The following is a 17,537-nucleotide window of genomic DNA, read 5'->3' on the forward strand; positions in this document are numbered from 1 at the left end:
GAGGGTCCGTAGTGCCAATGCTCCTCATTATTGCCCTTCGTCAGGAACGAATCCCCCTCTCGTTGAAGATGCGTTTAAGCAGTGACAAGCATGCTTTCTTTAATACGGGACATATCTAGATTATATGCAAAAGATCCTCCTTGAAGGCAACACATAGCCTGCACATTTTATATCTCCAAGATGGTTTGTCCGCTAAGGACGGCAGTACTCCTAGACAAATATCCAGTAACTTTTTCTTTAGATACACAGGATAAATTAAAGAGAGATATGCTGCTGGTTGTAGGGCGACACATGTTTGTACTGTCATCTAGGCATGTGTCCGCCGTGAAAATATATTCTTATCCTCCATAAGTGAATTAATCTTTGCTGCTTTGTCACATGGCAAAAAAGTTGGATCCCATGAGTCAACTGTGTTAGTTTTTTCCAGTGACAACAGTAGATATTTGTTATAGCTGGAATTTACGTTGGTCATCAGTGACTGCCATAGAGCGCTAACTAGAGGGCTGGACCGATTATTTCGTGTTTTGTGCCATGATTTAACTGTATGGAAGACCAAAAACAAGTTTATAAGTATTTGTTTGCAGTTTATCCCAGATTTGAGCATCTTTACCGTGCATCACCATGCTTGCATAAGCTAGCGTGGGAAGCAGTTTTGCATTGCTAGAAATGGCTGGAAAGAGGGTCCTTCCAGTTCTTTCACAAGTTCACAGAAAGGCACAATTTTTTCTGACCATGTACTGCTTGTGTATCTGAAAGTTAAAATTCTTGTCAAAGTGTAAGCCTAGATATTTGAAGTTGTTAACCTCTTCTATGATAGCGTTTCCTAGTTTCATTTTCAGAGGAGCACTGGATCCGTTCCCTGTTGTCTTTGTTATGTGGATTTCCAATTTGTTGATATTTGTAAATACAGCAACTTCTTCCAATTAGTCTCTGAAGTCCCACTCTCGTATGGCTCAGCTATACGATGTCGTCTGCGTATGAAGGATGTGATATGGTCAATGGTCCTAATCTCGGAGCATGGAAATGTACGCGATCAAGCAGGGGGGATAGATCGGCCATAAAAACTATAAACAGGTGTGGAACAAGGACACACCCTTGCTTAAGGACTATGGCCATGGACATTCTCATGCACAATTTTGTACCACCCACCACCTTGATTTGGATCCATGTGTGAGTATATAATGATTCAATAGTTCTTAAAAGATTTTCTTAAATGCCTAATTGCCTTAATTTTACCCACAGAAGGGTTCGGTCAACTCGATTGAAAGCTGCTTTTAGGTCTATCTGCAGTTTTTTCTTTAGACATTTGCACTTCTTTGCAATCATTGTTACTGTTAGCATGTCGATGGTGGTTCCATACCCTTTCCGGAAACTCGTCTGTTGTGGTGGTATCAAGTTTTTGGTAATAGACCAATCGATTAAATCTTCCAGTATTAGTGAAGCATAATACTTGGCTTCAGAGTCGATTGGCGCTATTAACCTATAGTTTACTGGATTTGTTCGATCACCCAATTGAAGATTGGGTTTATTATGGACCCCCTCCAGTTGTCTGAGGCTATACCCATGTGTTCCACCTCTTTGAACAATGCAGTTGTCTGGTTGGTCCAATATTTTGAATCTAGCTTGTATATAACTTAATGGTCAAGTCACGTTTTATATTACTATTTTGACTGCAAAAAGGATGGAAAGATAGATCTCAATACTGACCATGTGAAAAACCACACAGGGGAATCAGTAGGTCTTTGTATGGCTGTATACAGAAAAATAAGCATATTTGTGCATGCTTCTGGGCATAATGTGAAAATAGCAGTAAGCCATGTGAGGAAATGCAAAGGGTGAACACTGTTGCTCCACACAAAAATATGTGATCTGCGGTGATAGATAACCTACTTGACAAGAAAAGAAGGAAGAGACCCATGGTGTGAATTCATTTCCACATATGCCATTCCCTTGAGTCGATCCAGCCAAATAATGTTGTCAATAGCATTGCAGGCAACCATCAGGTTGACTATCATTAGCAGCAATGGCTTCCTCTTGCTGACCTCTTGAAGCAATTGCTACGTCTTAGCCACTAGTTTTGGTGTAACCTGCATGAAGGCAGGGGCATCACGCCTGTCACCAAGAAGCATAGTCTGCCGTGCAATCTGAATTTGAAGTTGTGTGTGGCAAGCAAGGATCTCATATCATGGCTGGTTCCTAGGCAGGTAACCAACATTTCATGTGCAAGTGGCGAATGTCCGAGTTCAGGTGTGACAGTCGCACAACCACATTATCAGTGTCACTTTAAACTGTGAACAATGGGGCTTCTGCTGAACGTATTTGCTCCAGCACACCCTTGTGACGAGTTAAAACCTGTTGCTGCGCAGTTGTGCTGCTGAAGTTCGCCTTACAAATTAAAATAAGCATTATTATCCCTCTGAAAAGTATAATTGATTTGCCATTAAGGAATGTTTTTACGAGTTTAAAACACCAACCTGAATCACGCTTCCCAAGAATGACGCCACAGCAGACATAGCAATGCACACTGCGCCAAAAAGTAGACCTAAGGGGAAATAAATTACACATTAGCTTTTTTAATCTATGGAGCTAGGCTATAGGTCATTTGTAGCAACGTAAATACCTTGTAAAGTATTTCACAATATGCACAATACACCCTTTAGTTACATGATACAATAGTTTACATGTTCAAGGGGCGGACAGTGGTTTTCTTTCATTACATTTATTTATTCATGCATTTATAGAGAGCACTATTATTCAAAATGAGCGACCTGGCGCTAACACGGTATCTTGAAGTGAACAAGTAAGGAAGAGTAAGGGAAGGGACAGCTTTTTAACTTCTTATGGAAAAAAAGGTGACTTGGGTTCAGTGGTTCGTCTAAGGGAAGGCACTACCACTGCTTGGCTGCCAGGCATGCGAAGGACCAGCCGCACTCACGTAAATATTAAGGAGGAAGTATAAAAGCACAGGGTGCGATTGGGTGCGTAGGGGATGATACACTGTTTAATAAAGGGGGAACCTTTAATCAGTAAGGATGATAGCAATGGCATTGGCATAATGCCTCATTGGCAACCCATTGGAGCGCACTTCAATGAGTGGCCGTAGAGAGCCTGAGGGAAGGATCTATAGACACCTACCCTCAGTGCTTCGAAGAAGCTGCCACCTAGTGAGCAAGAATTTCAGGATGCCTAAATATAAGGAGTTACAGCACTCAGAACCAGAGGGGATATTAGTCTGAATGACTTGGATGACTGTCTTCCGAAAATCCACCGGAAGAAGCCGAACAAACTTATGCAACCTTCTAATATAAGCAATTTGGCGCTGGCTTACATTAGTACATCAACCTTGACCCACAATACATTCTTTTGCTGAATCTTAATGTATTTATTTTACAAATGCAACACTCGATATCTGGGCAATTATTTATACAAACTGACATCTGTGTGCAGTTATTACGTGTCACATAGGAAAGAATAAAACAATTGTAGAAATGTTCCTGAGGCGAATCCTTATTATGAGCAAAGGGGGCAGGAGCGAGTCCTTCTCTAAGGCTGCGGTTTCTATCTGCAGTTACCCATGGCCTTAAGACCATTCATCCTTTGCATAGATGTGATTTCAACAAAATGCCGGGGTCCACTCGAGATATGTCATATACCCTTTGACCCACACTGTCATCACAGGGTTGTCTCCTTTCCCCGTTAAGTAGCGAAATAAGAAAATAACCCAGTTGACTTTCTATTCCTCCTGCTGCCTTCACGACCGAGATGCCATGGTGAAAAGTGAACGTCATGACAAAATGACAGGGCTCTAGTGCTAGCACCACGTGACGCACTGGTGCATGCTGGGAGCGGCGGCGGCCATCTTCCGCACAAAGGGTTGTACGTGCGGAGGTGTCCCCGGCGCTCTCCCGATAGAAAATAAAGATAAGTGCCACAATGTCTAGTGCCTTTGTCCTTAATACCGCACGACAGCCTCACTACAAATTGGCGACGAGGCTGGTGAAAACATCGCGCTATCTCAACCTGAAACACATGCGTGCACAGGACATCGGTCCGCCGCGCTCGGCGCGGACCACCCACAGAGAGGGAGAGCGTGGCAGAGGGATGCGGGGCAAACTAGGCACCCCGCCTGCGCTCCTCAGCAACCACACAAGGATACAGCCTGCAAGCAAGAGTTGAGCAGAGCTGCCCAAGGACGCGAGGATACACCAGTCAAACATGGAGCTGAGCATAGCAGCCAAGGCCCTGCTGTCCTGCACAAAGAGCCCCAGACGACCGGCACATCCAAAGTAAGTGCCGCGATGCTTGCTTGCCTGTTCCCAGAGGTGCTCTTACACAAGGACCATACCAGTGCTGCCCCCCCCCTGGAAGCCTCCAGCAGTTCCAGCTGCCCTTCTCCTAGTACAGGACTGTGAGCTGATTGCCTCAGGGGATCACCCCAGCTGCACAGTGCATATCCCCAGTGTACCTCCATGAGCACAGAGGGAGTCGAGGTGCGGCGTGTTCCCGCCACACATCACCAGACCTTGCGCACAGGGGCCGGGACCACACAGTCGACAGCCAAGTGCACCAGGATAGTTTTGCCCACCCACCCGGCTCGCCACCGTCCTACCTTCACTGATCTACATCAGGCAGACCCCGGCCCCATCACCCAATCAGTATGTGTGCGCAGACATTTTCCCTCACAAATCCAGTCCCCTTCTTACCGAAACCAGAGGAACCAGCCATGAAGTGGGAGGACTGGAAGGGGTATTTTCTGAACTATTTGTCAGCTCTAGAAGAAGGAGAAGAGGCATTTTCCAACAAACGCAGGAAGAAAATCAGTTTGCACAACATAGGGCAGGAGGGTCTTAGAGTGTATGAGAACATGGTAAAAAAGACTAGGCTCCCAAATGACGACGATGTATTCCAACATGCGTTGGAGGATTTAGATAGTCATTACCAGCCAGTAGTCTGCACGTACATAGACCGCTACAATTTCTTCCAACGGAAACAAACAGACAATGAGTCAGTGGAAGATTATGTGGCTGCACTGAAGCGGTTGGCGGTCACTTGCAAATTTGGAAACCTCCACGATGATCTGGAACGCGACCAGATAATCAGGCACACGGTAAACACAAATATACAGGAGATGTTGTGGGTCAGCGGGGACCCCTCAACGAGATCATTGCTATGGTCAAGAAAGCGGAACTGTCTAAACCGTGCGCTGTGACAGCAAGGCCACAGTGTGCAGAGTGACAGACACCAAACCCACGAAGGAAAACCTCCATCCAATACTGGGGCAAAGCACAACAGGAAGCCCATATCCAAAGCGGCTGGACCCCACAAAGCCTCCAGTGACTACAAGAATAGTTGCTATAGCTGTGGCAGTCATGTGCATGTAGCTAATGAAAGACGGTGTCCAGCATTTCGTGCCAAATGCTCCTTTTGTGGGGTGATGGGTCATTTTGGGAAAGTGTGTAGACGTAAGCCAAGCAACGCCTCTGTTAAATGCGTTCTACAGGATTCCGACACAGACTGGGCAGAGGGAGAGGCCGATGAGGACAGTGTTCTGTGCATAGATGACCAAATTCTAGGGATTGATTGTTACAGTACCAAGAAACCCTCTTGCGTATTGTCTATTGGGGGAATACAGGTTTCCATGGTGGCAGACTCAGGGTCTCCATACACCATCATTCAACACCACATCTGGGAAAGGGACTTCATACGCACCTTAGGCACTCACCTATACCCCACAGACGTCCACCCTTTCACCTTCACGGGAGAAAAGATCCCCATGGTAGGCTTCCGCCCACTCTGCTTTGAGTTCAAGGGTAGGACCTCAGATGGAAAACTGTACGTAGCGGAAAAGGGTCCCTCTGTACTGGGTTGGGCAGACCAAGGGGCGTTAGGGATTCAACTGAACCCAGGAGGTACAACACAACTACTCATGACAGACAACCCACAGACACTTGAGGGAGGAACATGGAAAGAAGATTTCTCAGCGGTCTTCGGCGGCACCAGAGGCAAGCTCACCAAATTCACGCACAGGATTTGCCTCAAGGAAGGGGCCATACCATTATGCCACAAAGTAAGGAACATCCCCTTCAACTGCAGGGAGGCATTACAGACGAAACTACAGCACCTGGAAGACAATGGGGTGCTCGTGCTCATCGAGAGCACGGAATGGTTGGTGCCCTTGGTCGTCGCACGTAAGCCTAACGGGAAGGTGCGCCTCTGCATAGACCTTAGCGAACTCAACAAAAACATCATAGTGGACAAATTTACGTTGCCCAAAATTAATGAAATGTTGGCCCAGACCAAAGGAATCAAATGGTTTTCAGCCATTGACCTCACAGCGGCATACCATCAAATCTCACTGCATCCCTCCTGTAGGAAACTCACATTGTTCATTACGCCATTCGGCTGCTACAGGTTCTGGCGCATGCCTTTTGACCTGGCATCCGCCGCAGCCGTGTTTCAAAAACTGATGCACAAGCTATTTAAATACATCAGTGGGGTGCAATACTTCCAGGATGACATTCTAATTATGGGGAGATCCCAACAAGATCATGATGAGAAACTCTCCACAGTATTACGAATCTTATCACAAAATGGCCTCACAGCAGAGTGGGAAAAGTACAAATTTGGCCTCCACAAGGTCACCTACTTGGGTCACAAAATAAGCGACAAAGGAATCCCTCCCAAGAGAGCCAACGTTGAAGCAATTCAGTCAGCACCCACACCCCAAAACAAGGAAGAAGTACGTTCTTTCCTCGGATTGGCCGAATTCTACAGCAAATTCGTGAAAAGCTTCGCCACCAAGACACACCATCTACGTCAGATACTGAAAGAAAAGAATGCATTCGACTGGTCAGCCGACGCAAATGAGGAATTTCTAAAGATCAAGACCGACATCTGTGACGCTCTGCCTCTACACGGATTCGACCAATCTGCCCTCTCCATCCTCACCAAGGACACCAGTGACAAAGGACTGGGAGCCGTCCTGTTGCAAATGTCCAAGGAAGGCGCGGTGACCACCATCAGTTTCGCGTCCCGCTCTCTAGCCCCCAATGAGGAGAAGTTCAGCGTCATTGAGAAGGAAATGCTGGCGGCCATCTGGGCGATGGAAAAATTCTGACAATTTCTCTGGGGTTCCAAGTTCCTTCTCAGGACAGACCACAAGCCGCTTGTCAAGGTTCTTACATCCAGCGGACATGCCAGTGCCACTCCGTGCATTGCAAAAATGACCCTCAGGTTGTTGGACTTTGTGTATGATGTAGAATACATACCTGGCAACAAGAACAAAGTAGCGGACTACCTCATCAGATCGGCAGCAATGGAAAGTGCGCCCGCACACACGGAATGGGACGAGTACACCATTGCCTTCACTAATGATCAGGAAGAGGTCATCAGCGCGCAAGAGTGGAAGGCAGCGTATGAGGAGGATGCCTATCTTGAGTAAGTAAAAAGGTTTGTCACGTAAGGGTGGCCAGAGAAGAAGCACTTAGACACTGACCTCCTGAAATTCTGGGAAGTATGGGCGGAAATATCCATTAGTTAGAATGCCATATTGCTCTAAAGAGGGGACAATGTGATCCCTCCACAACAATTGGTGGAACGCCTGCTCACGATCCTTCACGAAGGCCATTTAGGAATCGTGAAGGCGAAGAATCGAGTCAAACACTCTCACTGGTGGCCCGCTGTCAACAGCAAGGTGGAAAGGCACATGAGGGCCTGTGAACAATGCAGCAACGCAGACAAAGCACAAACCATGCTATGACCACCTCTGGAGAAGTTCACCAACCCCACCAATCCATGGGAAGAATTGTCAGTCGACATTCTGGGTCCAATTCTTGACTCGTGGGGTGTGCCCAAGTATGCCATCGTATTGAGGGACAGATACTCCAAGTAGCCAGAAGTAGAACTGTGTGAAAAGGCTGACACGTACAGGATTGTAGCCTTCCTCACTGCCACATTCTTGAGAGAGGGAATTTCGAAAGTCATCAAGTGTGACAACGGACCCCAGTTCACATCTGAGAAATTGATTGCATTAACAAAGTGGAATGGCATCGTGACCATCCAGCTGGAAATTGCCTCGCAGAGAGGTTCAACCGTGTAATCATGGGGTCCGTGCAAGCAGCCATCAGCACGGGAAAGAATTGGGAGACGGAAATTAGACACACCGTATGTTATATTATGTTATGTTATGTTAGCCTCCATTTATAACGCGCACGGCTACTCAGAAGTGTTCCGGCGCGATAGACACATGGTGGAGGTGAAGATGGGCAGACCCCACTGGAGGATTACTTAAATAACAAAGTTTTCAAGTATGGGCTTATCGTATTACTCCCACGACGACGAGATACAGTTTGTTTAAGATTATAAGAGGCTGAGACCCGTTCATACGAGACAACACAGTTTGGATGAACCTGATGCTACAAAGTAACTGGTCCCCAGCGGTGGTCCGCAGCAACCTGGAGAAGGCCCAGAAAATTTACACGGACCACTACAACAAGAAGCACAGGATGCGAGACATCTCATTGGAAAAAGGGGAGTGGGTCCGAGTGAAGCTGGCACAATTACAGAGGAAAGGCGATAGCAAGTTCAGTGAACCTCTGCAAGTCAAGGAAACCTACTCACAATCTGCCTTATTAAGTGATGGAAAAGTATGGTCCCACAGCAGAATGGCCAAGTGCAATAAAGTGATTGGATGGGACAAAGGAGATGCCGCATCAAGCACCAGAAACACTAGTTGGGAGTCGGATAATGAGGACAACGGCCCAGAGACAGACACACAGAGAGACAGCACAACAAGTGACAATGAAGAGGAAAGTGGCAATGCACAAGAACAGAGGAGGCTTGAGACCACGCGACAGCTTAGGCCACAAGAAGACCATAATATCTGCGAATCACACACCATGATACAAACCTCCACAGCTCCCAATAATGACCAGCACGGGAGTACAAGGGAAACTAGAGAATGCACGAGGGAGACACACATGACACAAGCACCCACTACACGTACCCGCACAGGCAGGGCAGTAGTGTTACCAAAAAGGTACAGAGAATATGATATGTAATCTGGATGTATCTTGTGCTTGTCTTCTTCCCTGCCTTCCCTTGCCCTTTTCCCTCCTTTTTGATCTTGCAGCCAATTTAAAAATGTTACAACCTTAGTGCCCGGGACCTACCGCACAGCACCTCCTGTTCTTACAGTTCTTGTTGTTATGGTGGTAAAAAAAGGGGGGATATATGTGGTGTAGCGCTCTAGTGCTAGCACCACGTGACGCACTGGTGCATGCTGGGAGCGGCGGCTGCCATCTTCTGCACGAAGGGCTGTACGTGCTGAGGTGTCCCCAGCGCTCTCCTGATAGAAAATAAAGATAAGTGTCACAACGTCTAGTGCCTTTGTCCTTAATACCGCACAACAGCCTCACTAGAAGAGCTTTGTTTAAGTGGCCAGTTGTAATCTAACAAATACATGATCTCATCAAACGTGACACTTAGAGATGGCCCTCAGTAAGGCCAGCAGCAGCTGAACGGTGGTCTTCTGATGGCTGACCTCTTAACAGGTCAAATAAGAAGCTTTCACAGGAGCAGCAGAACATCCCTGAGAGATCTGTGGTATTTCCAAAAACGAATAACCTCACAAGTAAATCATTACAGTTCCCAAGTATGTACCTCACAGAAAATGAAGGAGACCCAGAGAAGAAATTAATACATACAGCTGAGCTTGCTGACCCACCACAAAATAAAATTCAGTTAATTTTTTTTCCCAGCTTTTTATATAGGCCTGGGCGGTAAATTACGTTCCACTCGCGGATTTGCAGAATTTGGGTAATTTCGCATTCCGTGGAGAATGTGAAATTGATCAAAATTCTGTGTTTCGCGGCTCCGGGGAATTTTTTGCTTTTTCGCGTTCTCAAAATGCGTGTTCGCGAGATATTTCCCCCCAAGCATGCAAACAGCATTCGCGAACAGGAAAAAAGCATCGCAAACAAGCAATTCCGCGTGTTCGCGGAATTTGTGCGTGCTCGCGGGGATTTTTTACCGTTTCGCGGAGCTTTGCATAGTGTGACTACACAAATTCCGCCCACCCCTATTTTTATCTAGCGCAAACTTGACCCGAACGTATCAGAGCGCTTTACACGAGCACCAGTTCTGTTACAGATGGACGCTTTCATTCTGAATTTTGAGTTTGACTCAGAAGTATGCAAATAACCCCCGGTGGAATTCAAAGTAAATTTTGCTCATACATATTTATTGGTCATATCCTGAAAATTGACGGGATTGTTACCAGCCTGACTGGATTGTTACTACTTGGCAAGGAAAAAAGTCACCCAACTGCTGGGCTTGTCCCCACCTGTGCCTGCCAGCCACGACAAACAGGTGAACAAAAACCTCATGTGATTTGGAGAATTTAAACAAGGGACAATGTAAGTATGTCAGTCACTGTCCTAGTCCAGAAACTTATGTGAAAACCAGCATGTCATGTCTCACCACCAACATGTTTCTCAAAACTTATTTAAAGCAATGAAGAAGCTTACTTAAAGAAAATGGGTTTTGAATCAGGTCACTTAAGTCAGTGGTCCAACAGAGTGTCATTCACATATTGGTTCAGTCCATCGAACATAATACATAAAATGGGGCAATAGGCCAACCTTCTTCAGCCATTAGCTTTGTGGCCAATATTCAACTCAGACCACTGGAGAGCCATAACTGTGCCTCCATCTTGGAATTATATTCTTCATAGAGAATCACTGTTTTACTCTTCCAAGAGGAGTTAGATTAGCACACAAGGCAAACCTATTTTTATATTACAAACATAAACCCACCACGTTTAGGCACTTGAATTTCGACTTTTTTGTTTTATAAATTACTCTAGCAAAAGGTTGCAATAAAAAAAAATCTGTTTGTTTTCAAGGTAAGTGGACTGAGGTAATAACAATACACTGACTAAGAATTCCCCATCACTGTCACAAGATGTACTAACACCAGAGTCCACAAAATGGGAAACCGACATAGCCTTCACCTGGGGGTCCAGAAAAAAACATAATACAAGTGTTCTGTGCTTAATTTAGACAAAGCAGTTGTCCTTTTAAAACCGGAAGACACTGCTAGAGTCCAAGGGACTGCATCTGAATGGCATATCTGATTTAGAAATGATGAGCAAGTTTTTCCGAATATAACTAGGGGTGTGGGAAGTTGCATAGTTGGCTAAGGTGTAATTCTGCATATTTTTATTCACATTTTGCAAACTTTGTAAAGTGCGAAGTTACACTTTCTTTAAAAAAAAAAACAACTTTAGTGGTCCTTTGCACAGCTGTTAAGTTTGAGTCTTTATGGTGAGTTGATGGTCATCACTTGGCAACTGTTTCCCGCTGCCTTTTTGGAGAATTCAGTAGTTCCACCCTCCCCCCCTGCCTGAAGCCTGAGCACCTGTCAAAGTCTCCTGCTTGAGTGTCACTTGTTCCCCTCCAGCCCACAAAGTCCCCATTATGGGCTCCCACCTTTCTCTTCATTACACCTTCTACCTGGCGAAGAGTGGTGTAGTCACCAGCTGCCAGATGCAGCATGTACCACCCTTTGTAGGAAGAGTGGGGATCATCCTGTGGAAGGAAGTGATTACCACTGGCAGCAACAGGAAGGTTTTATATATGTGTGCGTGTGTGTGTGTGCGTGTGTGTGTTTGCTTGCTTCAGCAGTTCAGTGGAACAAGCAAAATAAAGGATAGATTCTCACTGATGCCAACTGAGCCTTTGGCTTCCCCTCTAGCAAGGAACAGCATGTCATGTACAGTGCTGGCTTTTATATAGAGATTTCTGTGCCTGAAGAGGCGTTGAAATGCTTTGCTGCTGTGTAGCACACTAGTTCCTTGGATTCTCACACCATTAGACACCATTAAATACTTTGTTACGCGTAAGGATATGTTGTTTGTTATAATGTTTATCACACAAATGTTATGTAGTTTCTAAACAATCTATCATGCAATTTGTTATGCAGTTTTTCACATGTGTATGGGCCTGATTTAGATCTTGGTGGACGGGTTACTCCGTCACAACGGTGACGGATATCCCCTTCGCCGAAATATAAATCCCATTATATCCTACGCGATTCATATTTCGGCGGACGGGGTACCCCTCACCGTTATGATGGAGTAACCTGTCCACCAAGATCTAAATCAGGCCCTATGTTACAGACTGTGATGCAATGGAATTTATATGGTTGTTTTAAGCTTTCAGGTAGACTTCATGCACACTGTCATGCAACATATCCTAAAGCTTACAGCTAATGATTCATGTGGTCATCTAAGTGATAGTTCACGCTATTGTGTAATGATGTTGACATATTATACAAGGATTGTTATAGAAGGATTTTATTGCATTTCAGTTATGGAATATCTTTTCTCGCATATGGGGTACCATTATTTGATGTCATCAATTCAGATCTGCTACTGCCAACCATATTGAATCTGACTATTTCAACCATTTCTGGTGTTGCTTCTTCAGTATCGCTTTATGGGAATCTGAGCCTAAAACGTCTTTGTATCCTATTCCATCCTAAGGGTTTGATGATTTTAGAGGGGCTGAAGCATGTGTGTGGCACAGTTCTCACCAAAAATGATATAGGTCACTACTGTTCCTATCCTTAAAGGGTAGTATTGAGTTGGTTTAGTGTACACTTTCTTGGAGTCTTGCCTAGGGAAAATCCAACTCTTCTCCATCCTCCTGAATTCTAGATGACCGTCAATGGCCCGTAGACTTGCTGGAAATTAGGTTCAGAGTTTTGCAGCTGCATGGAGATAGGGGTACCACCTACAGTCTTCTTCTTGTGAGGCGGTACAATTAGCTTTGGTGCCATCTTAGATCACAGTGTTTTTTTCTGAGGATACATTTTGAGTTTGACCTGTAGGAAAACTGCACCCGTTGCCAATGTAGTGGATTTTGAAAGTAGATCTTCTGCTGATGACTGCGAGGGGACAGTGAAGGGCTTTTTAGGCAGTGTAGAGCGGTTCCTGCAGGTTTATGTGTACCAGTTGTCCCACATGCATTCTGAATTCTTTGTTGGAGTCTCACGACTGTAAGTGAGAACCGATGGTACAGTCAACTATGTAATCAAGTTTTGATGTAATGAATACCTTGAATCTTTACTGAAAATCCAAGATGTAGGAAAATGTGTTGTTGTGTCTGCCTAGTATGAAAGAGACTTTAAGTCACTTTTTTAACTAGAGGGCCTGTGGAGAGGGCAATGTCCATTGTAACTCCTAAATGTATTACTTCTGTTGATCTCGTTGATGGCATCCCATAATCCTTTGGCAAACTTGTCAAATTGTTCATTGTTTTTTCAGTCTCTGCATATCGGAATCTAAGATTTGAATGCACTGAGTTTAAGGTAATTTGTTAGCATCCACTGTTCTGTGGCTCACAGGTATTCTTGAGCTGTCAAGAATGCTAGGACTTTAAAATTTCAGGGCAATTTGTGTATCATCTGCTTAGCTATAGTATGTGAAGTTAAACGAGGTGATAGTTACTGATAGTGTCCTAAGGTACACAGTAAAGAAGGGGGAGATGATCAAGTATTGAGTTACTATGGTCTTGATGTATGGTGGGAAAGTGAATGGAGGTACCAAGGTAATTCTTGATTTGTCCTTATGGTAGGAGGAGGTCCAGTTGAGGATGCTTCCTTCTATGCTTATTTGTTTTAGTCCTGTTTACTGTGCACTGGTGTTGTTCAATTGCCCAAGGCTGCAGAGAGGTCAAGTTATGGTGCTCAGATAGATGGAGGGGACCTGTAACAAGTCTCTTGTGAGAAGATGGCTTTAGGGCAACAGACCATTGTATATCACTCTTCTTGTCATCTGCTCAGAGGGACTTCCAGCTGTCTGTGAGGTGAGGCACCACTCTCCTTTCTGAAACAATGTGCTGGTTTTTCACTCCCACTCTTGCTCAGGATTTTGCCATGGCTGTTGGCCGGTCAATCTTTAGTATCCTTTTTTTAAGGGCAACAGCAACATTCATGGTGTCAAGAGATAGATTTGCAGAAATTATGTTTTTAGTCTTGCAATGGAAAGTAATTTAAAAATGCAATGTGCGATTTTTAACTTGGTAAAAAATCCCCTCAAATGTTCTATAATTGTAATGGCTTTTCAACGGAGCAGATCGAGATAGGTGAGAAATTCTGAGATGATTTCTTTGGTACCAATTTCACATAACTATAACCCTGCCGTGGAACAAAATTGTGTTACATAATTACACTGGATTATTTTTTAAGTACATAAATCATTTGACTGACCCACATATCACTGTGCCTGATTCAGTTCAGTTTACATCTTGATAAATATATGCTGCAGACCATTGTGTAATAAGGGGAACACTTTCGACATAGGAGGAAGTGGAGTGCGAGAGAGCGTGAGGGAGTGGTTGATTAATCCAACCTAGTACAAGCAGATATGAATGTTTTTGTATTGCGCATGTTCATGTTGTAACATCAGGCACCTCACCTCATAGCATTGCAGACAAATACAATTTTGTATTTACCCAATTCAATGCTACTCATTTTACCTTGTGCACAGATCTCAGCAGTAACAGCCTTATTTAGAGTTTCGTGGCTGTTGCACACACCATATAAAGAGTGCACTAATGTCAATTGCACTCAAAGGACTCCAATTTCTTTATATTTGATCGTCTCATAACATCTCACAAGAGAAAGAAAAAACAGGAGCAGGAGAACAAGATATGGGACATCTAATGAGGGTTTGAGTTCTGTTTTTTAAAGGAAAGAAATGTGTGTTAAGTCAAGTACTTGCTATTGGACAATCCTCCCAAAACTACAATTTGAGTATTCTACAAAGTTATTACCGGCAGCAAATTCTGGGAGTGAGGGGACATTGCAAGGAAAAGAGTTGGGAAGACCACCTGTAAAGGTTTTCTTAAAGGGGTTGGGTATAAAACTAAGGAGTGACTGTTCACATGATAACTCAAGTAAGAAGTACTACACCCAATAGACCAACATGCCTATGCAGGAAAACTGGACCAATCAGAAGCCTCCTGACACATTCAGCTTCTTGAGACAGAAGAAAGAAACCAAAAACTGGACTGCTATGGGGACAATTGTGTTCAATCAGGAATTCAAACAAATGTGCACATTTGAAAGACCCTTAGCACATAAGGTAATAAAATCAAATAAAGAAAAAGTCTTAAAAAAATAACAAGTAGGGACCATGAAAAACACTGAATTAAAGATTTTGCCGATTTGAATGGAATTGAGCCAAAACGTGCATTTTATCAATGTTGTAAAAGATTTTTTTCTGTGAGAAGTACTACTCTATCAAGCGATGCAAGTTTGTCGCCTTAAAAATCCCTGAAAACATGGTTAGTTCAAACTCAGAATCAAATAACAGAATCATTTTTTAAAAAAGGAACATGGGGTTAAATATAACTTGGGTCATACACAATACTTGACAGATTGAATTGTTTTTAGAACTACACAAGGTGGAAATATAGTGGTTACATGCTATTGAAATATACGGAACCCTTTGAAAACCCAGTGAAATGTGTTAAGGGGTATTAAACCAGAAGAAAATGTGATCACAAAATATGGGCAAACATCACAGAAAATGAAGTCACACAAATTTCATTAGATAATGAAGGAGCTTAAAGAAAGAAGGTTCTGTACAAGATGATATGAGCAGAAGAACCACAGGAAAATGAAACATGAGGGCATAGATTATCTTAATCCCAAAGAAAGTTGGAAAATGCATCGTTGATAGGTCTAAGATCACAAAATTCAGTGCCTTTTCCTGGAATATAGGACTTTTTCAATGAAGACAGGAATATCTCGTCAAGAAATATGCTTTGGCTGCGTCAAATGAGAAATAAGGCTGGAGAGAACCTTCCCAAGGTTGATAGAGCGCTTTCAGCACTCTATTTTGTATGGATGCACTATACTCATGGTTGATACACACCTTCACATATTCCTATTGTTTGCAGTGTCTTATGATCATTAACATGTATTCAGTAGCATTCATTGTAATGAAATGTTATATTATGATTATGTGTTTATTGTTATGCCTGCATATACTGAGAGCAGGACAGTCTTATAAACACACAGTGTAACAAAGTTTAGTTTTACTTGCCCGAGTCACTAAGCCTGAAACTGTAGTTGTTTTGCACCTCCTTGGCTTCTCGAGAAATAAAGAATTAAATGCATGTTGTTTTCAAGAAATAGCAGTGTTCTCATCCTACTGCAGGTATCAGAATGCCAACTCGTTATTTTCAGATTGAAAAAGATACAAGGAATGCTTTGAAGACAGTTGGAAGCGAGAAGGGAGGATGCCTCTTGTGTCTGACTGGTCTGGGAACCAAGGTCAACTTTGTGAACAATGAACTTTAATTAACAGAGCATGAACCTCCCCGCATAGAAAAAGTGTCAATGGAAATTTTTACCAAGATGAATCAGAAAATCGAATTCTATATTGTATGATGCGCAGCGACAGAGACCCCAACGCATAGCGCAATGGCGATAATTTCCCAGCGATAGCAATGTTTTCCATGGAACATCGCTGGTTTTCCAGCGCTGTTCCATGGAAAACGGCGATAACCTTGCTGATACGACCCAGTGGTCGTATCAGCATAATCCACCCCCAACGGTAAGTATAGCTAAGTCTGCATTTTTCCAAAAACCAACCTCTGCTAAAATGCGTGGGCAGCCTTGTAAATATCGCGATGTGTACATCAGCGTTATTTACAAGGTTGTACTGCCCAGTGACGCCCACTTTGCATCTCATTAGAGATGCAAAGGGAGGCGTCGGGTAAAAGGGTGCTAACATGCACTAATGCATGTTAGCACCCTCTTGAAAATAGGGCGATATTTTTATCTCCGCTTTTTTGGCTTTAAAAGCCAAAAAAGCGGAGATATGGCCCTTGTAAATATGCCCCTTAGTAAATGCAGTTTGGGCATTCTTGCAGAGATGATCCGAGGTTCAGTTTACTCTTTCAGAATCTTAATTTGGAAAAGCTAACATGATATATGTGCTTTTGTCTAATAGGTTAGGCAGCAGTAGCAAATGCTGTGAGAGTCATTCTGGTTGACTGATGGAGCTTTACAACATAATGAGTGCGACTTACAGTAAGCAGGACAGTTAATGCCCCAATTAGTAGGAGCATGCTGAATGGCACACACAGCCTGTTTATTCTGTTTGCATGTTCTAATTATAAATATAGATTTCCCCATTCCAGCTAAACTCTATTTCTGATTATTATTGAGTTAACTACACCTTGTTGACCTAGGATATGTGGTCCTCTGAGTGAATGTAGCATTATTGCGATATGTGACTTACTTGCCCCTTTGGCCGCCCATGCCAACTTCCGGTCTGAGAGTGAAGGGAAGCATGGCTTTATGAGATCCTCAATGGTGACAGCCGCCAATGCATTGATCGTAGAGGACACTGTGCTAGAAATAAAATAATCAAATTAGTGGATTTTTTTTTTAATAACAAAGATTCTACTAACCGGTCAAAAAAGGATTTTTGAAGAGAACATACAGAGCATACTTGCTGA

General features: G+C 43.7%; 1 protein-coding gene across 1 annotated transcript in view; it reads right to left on the reverse strand.

Moving 5' to 3' along the window:
* The window catches only part of LOC146855938 (sodium-coupled monocarboxylate transporter 1-like), a 251,585-nt gene that overhangs the window by 77,963 nt on the left and 156,085 nt on the right, over positions 1-17,537 (reverse strand). The window contains exons 9-10 of the mRNA XM_085653895.1: positions 17,318-17,430; positions 2,475-2,542 (exon numbers count right to left, since the gene is read on the reverse strand). Coding sequence (XP_085510021.1) covers positions 2,475-2,542; positions 17,318-17,430 — 181 coding nt within the window. The remainder of the gene's footprint in view (positions 1-2,474; positions 2,543-17,317; positions 17,431-17,537) is intronic.

The sequence above is a fragment of the Triturus cristatus genome, chromosome 4_1, assembly GCF_964204655.1.
Source record: "Triturus cristatus chromosome 4_1, aTriCri1.1, whole genome shotgun sequence".
NCBI classification, from domain to species: domain Eukaryota; kingdom Metazoa; phylum Chordata; class Amphibia; order Caudata; family Salamandridae; genus Triturus; species Triturus cristatus.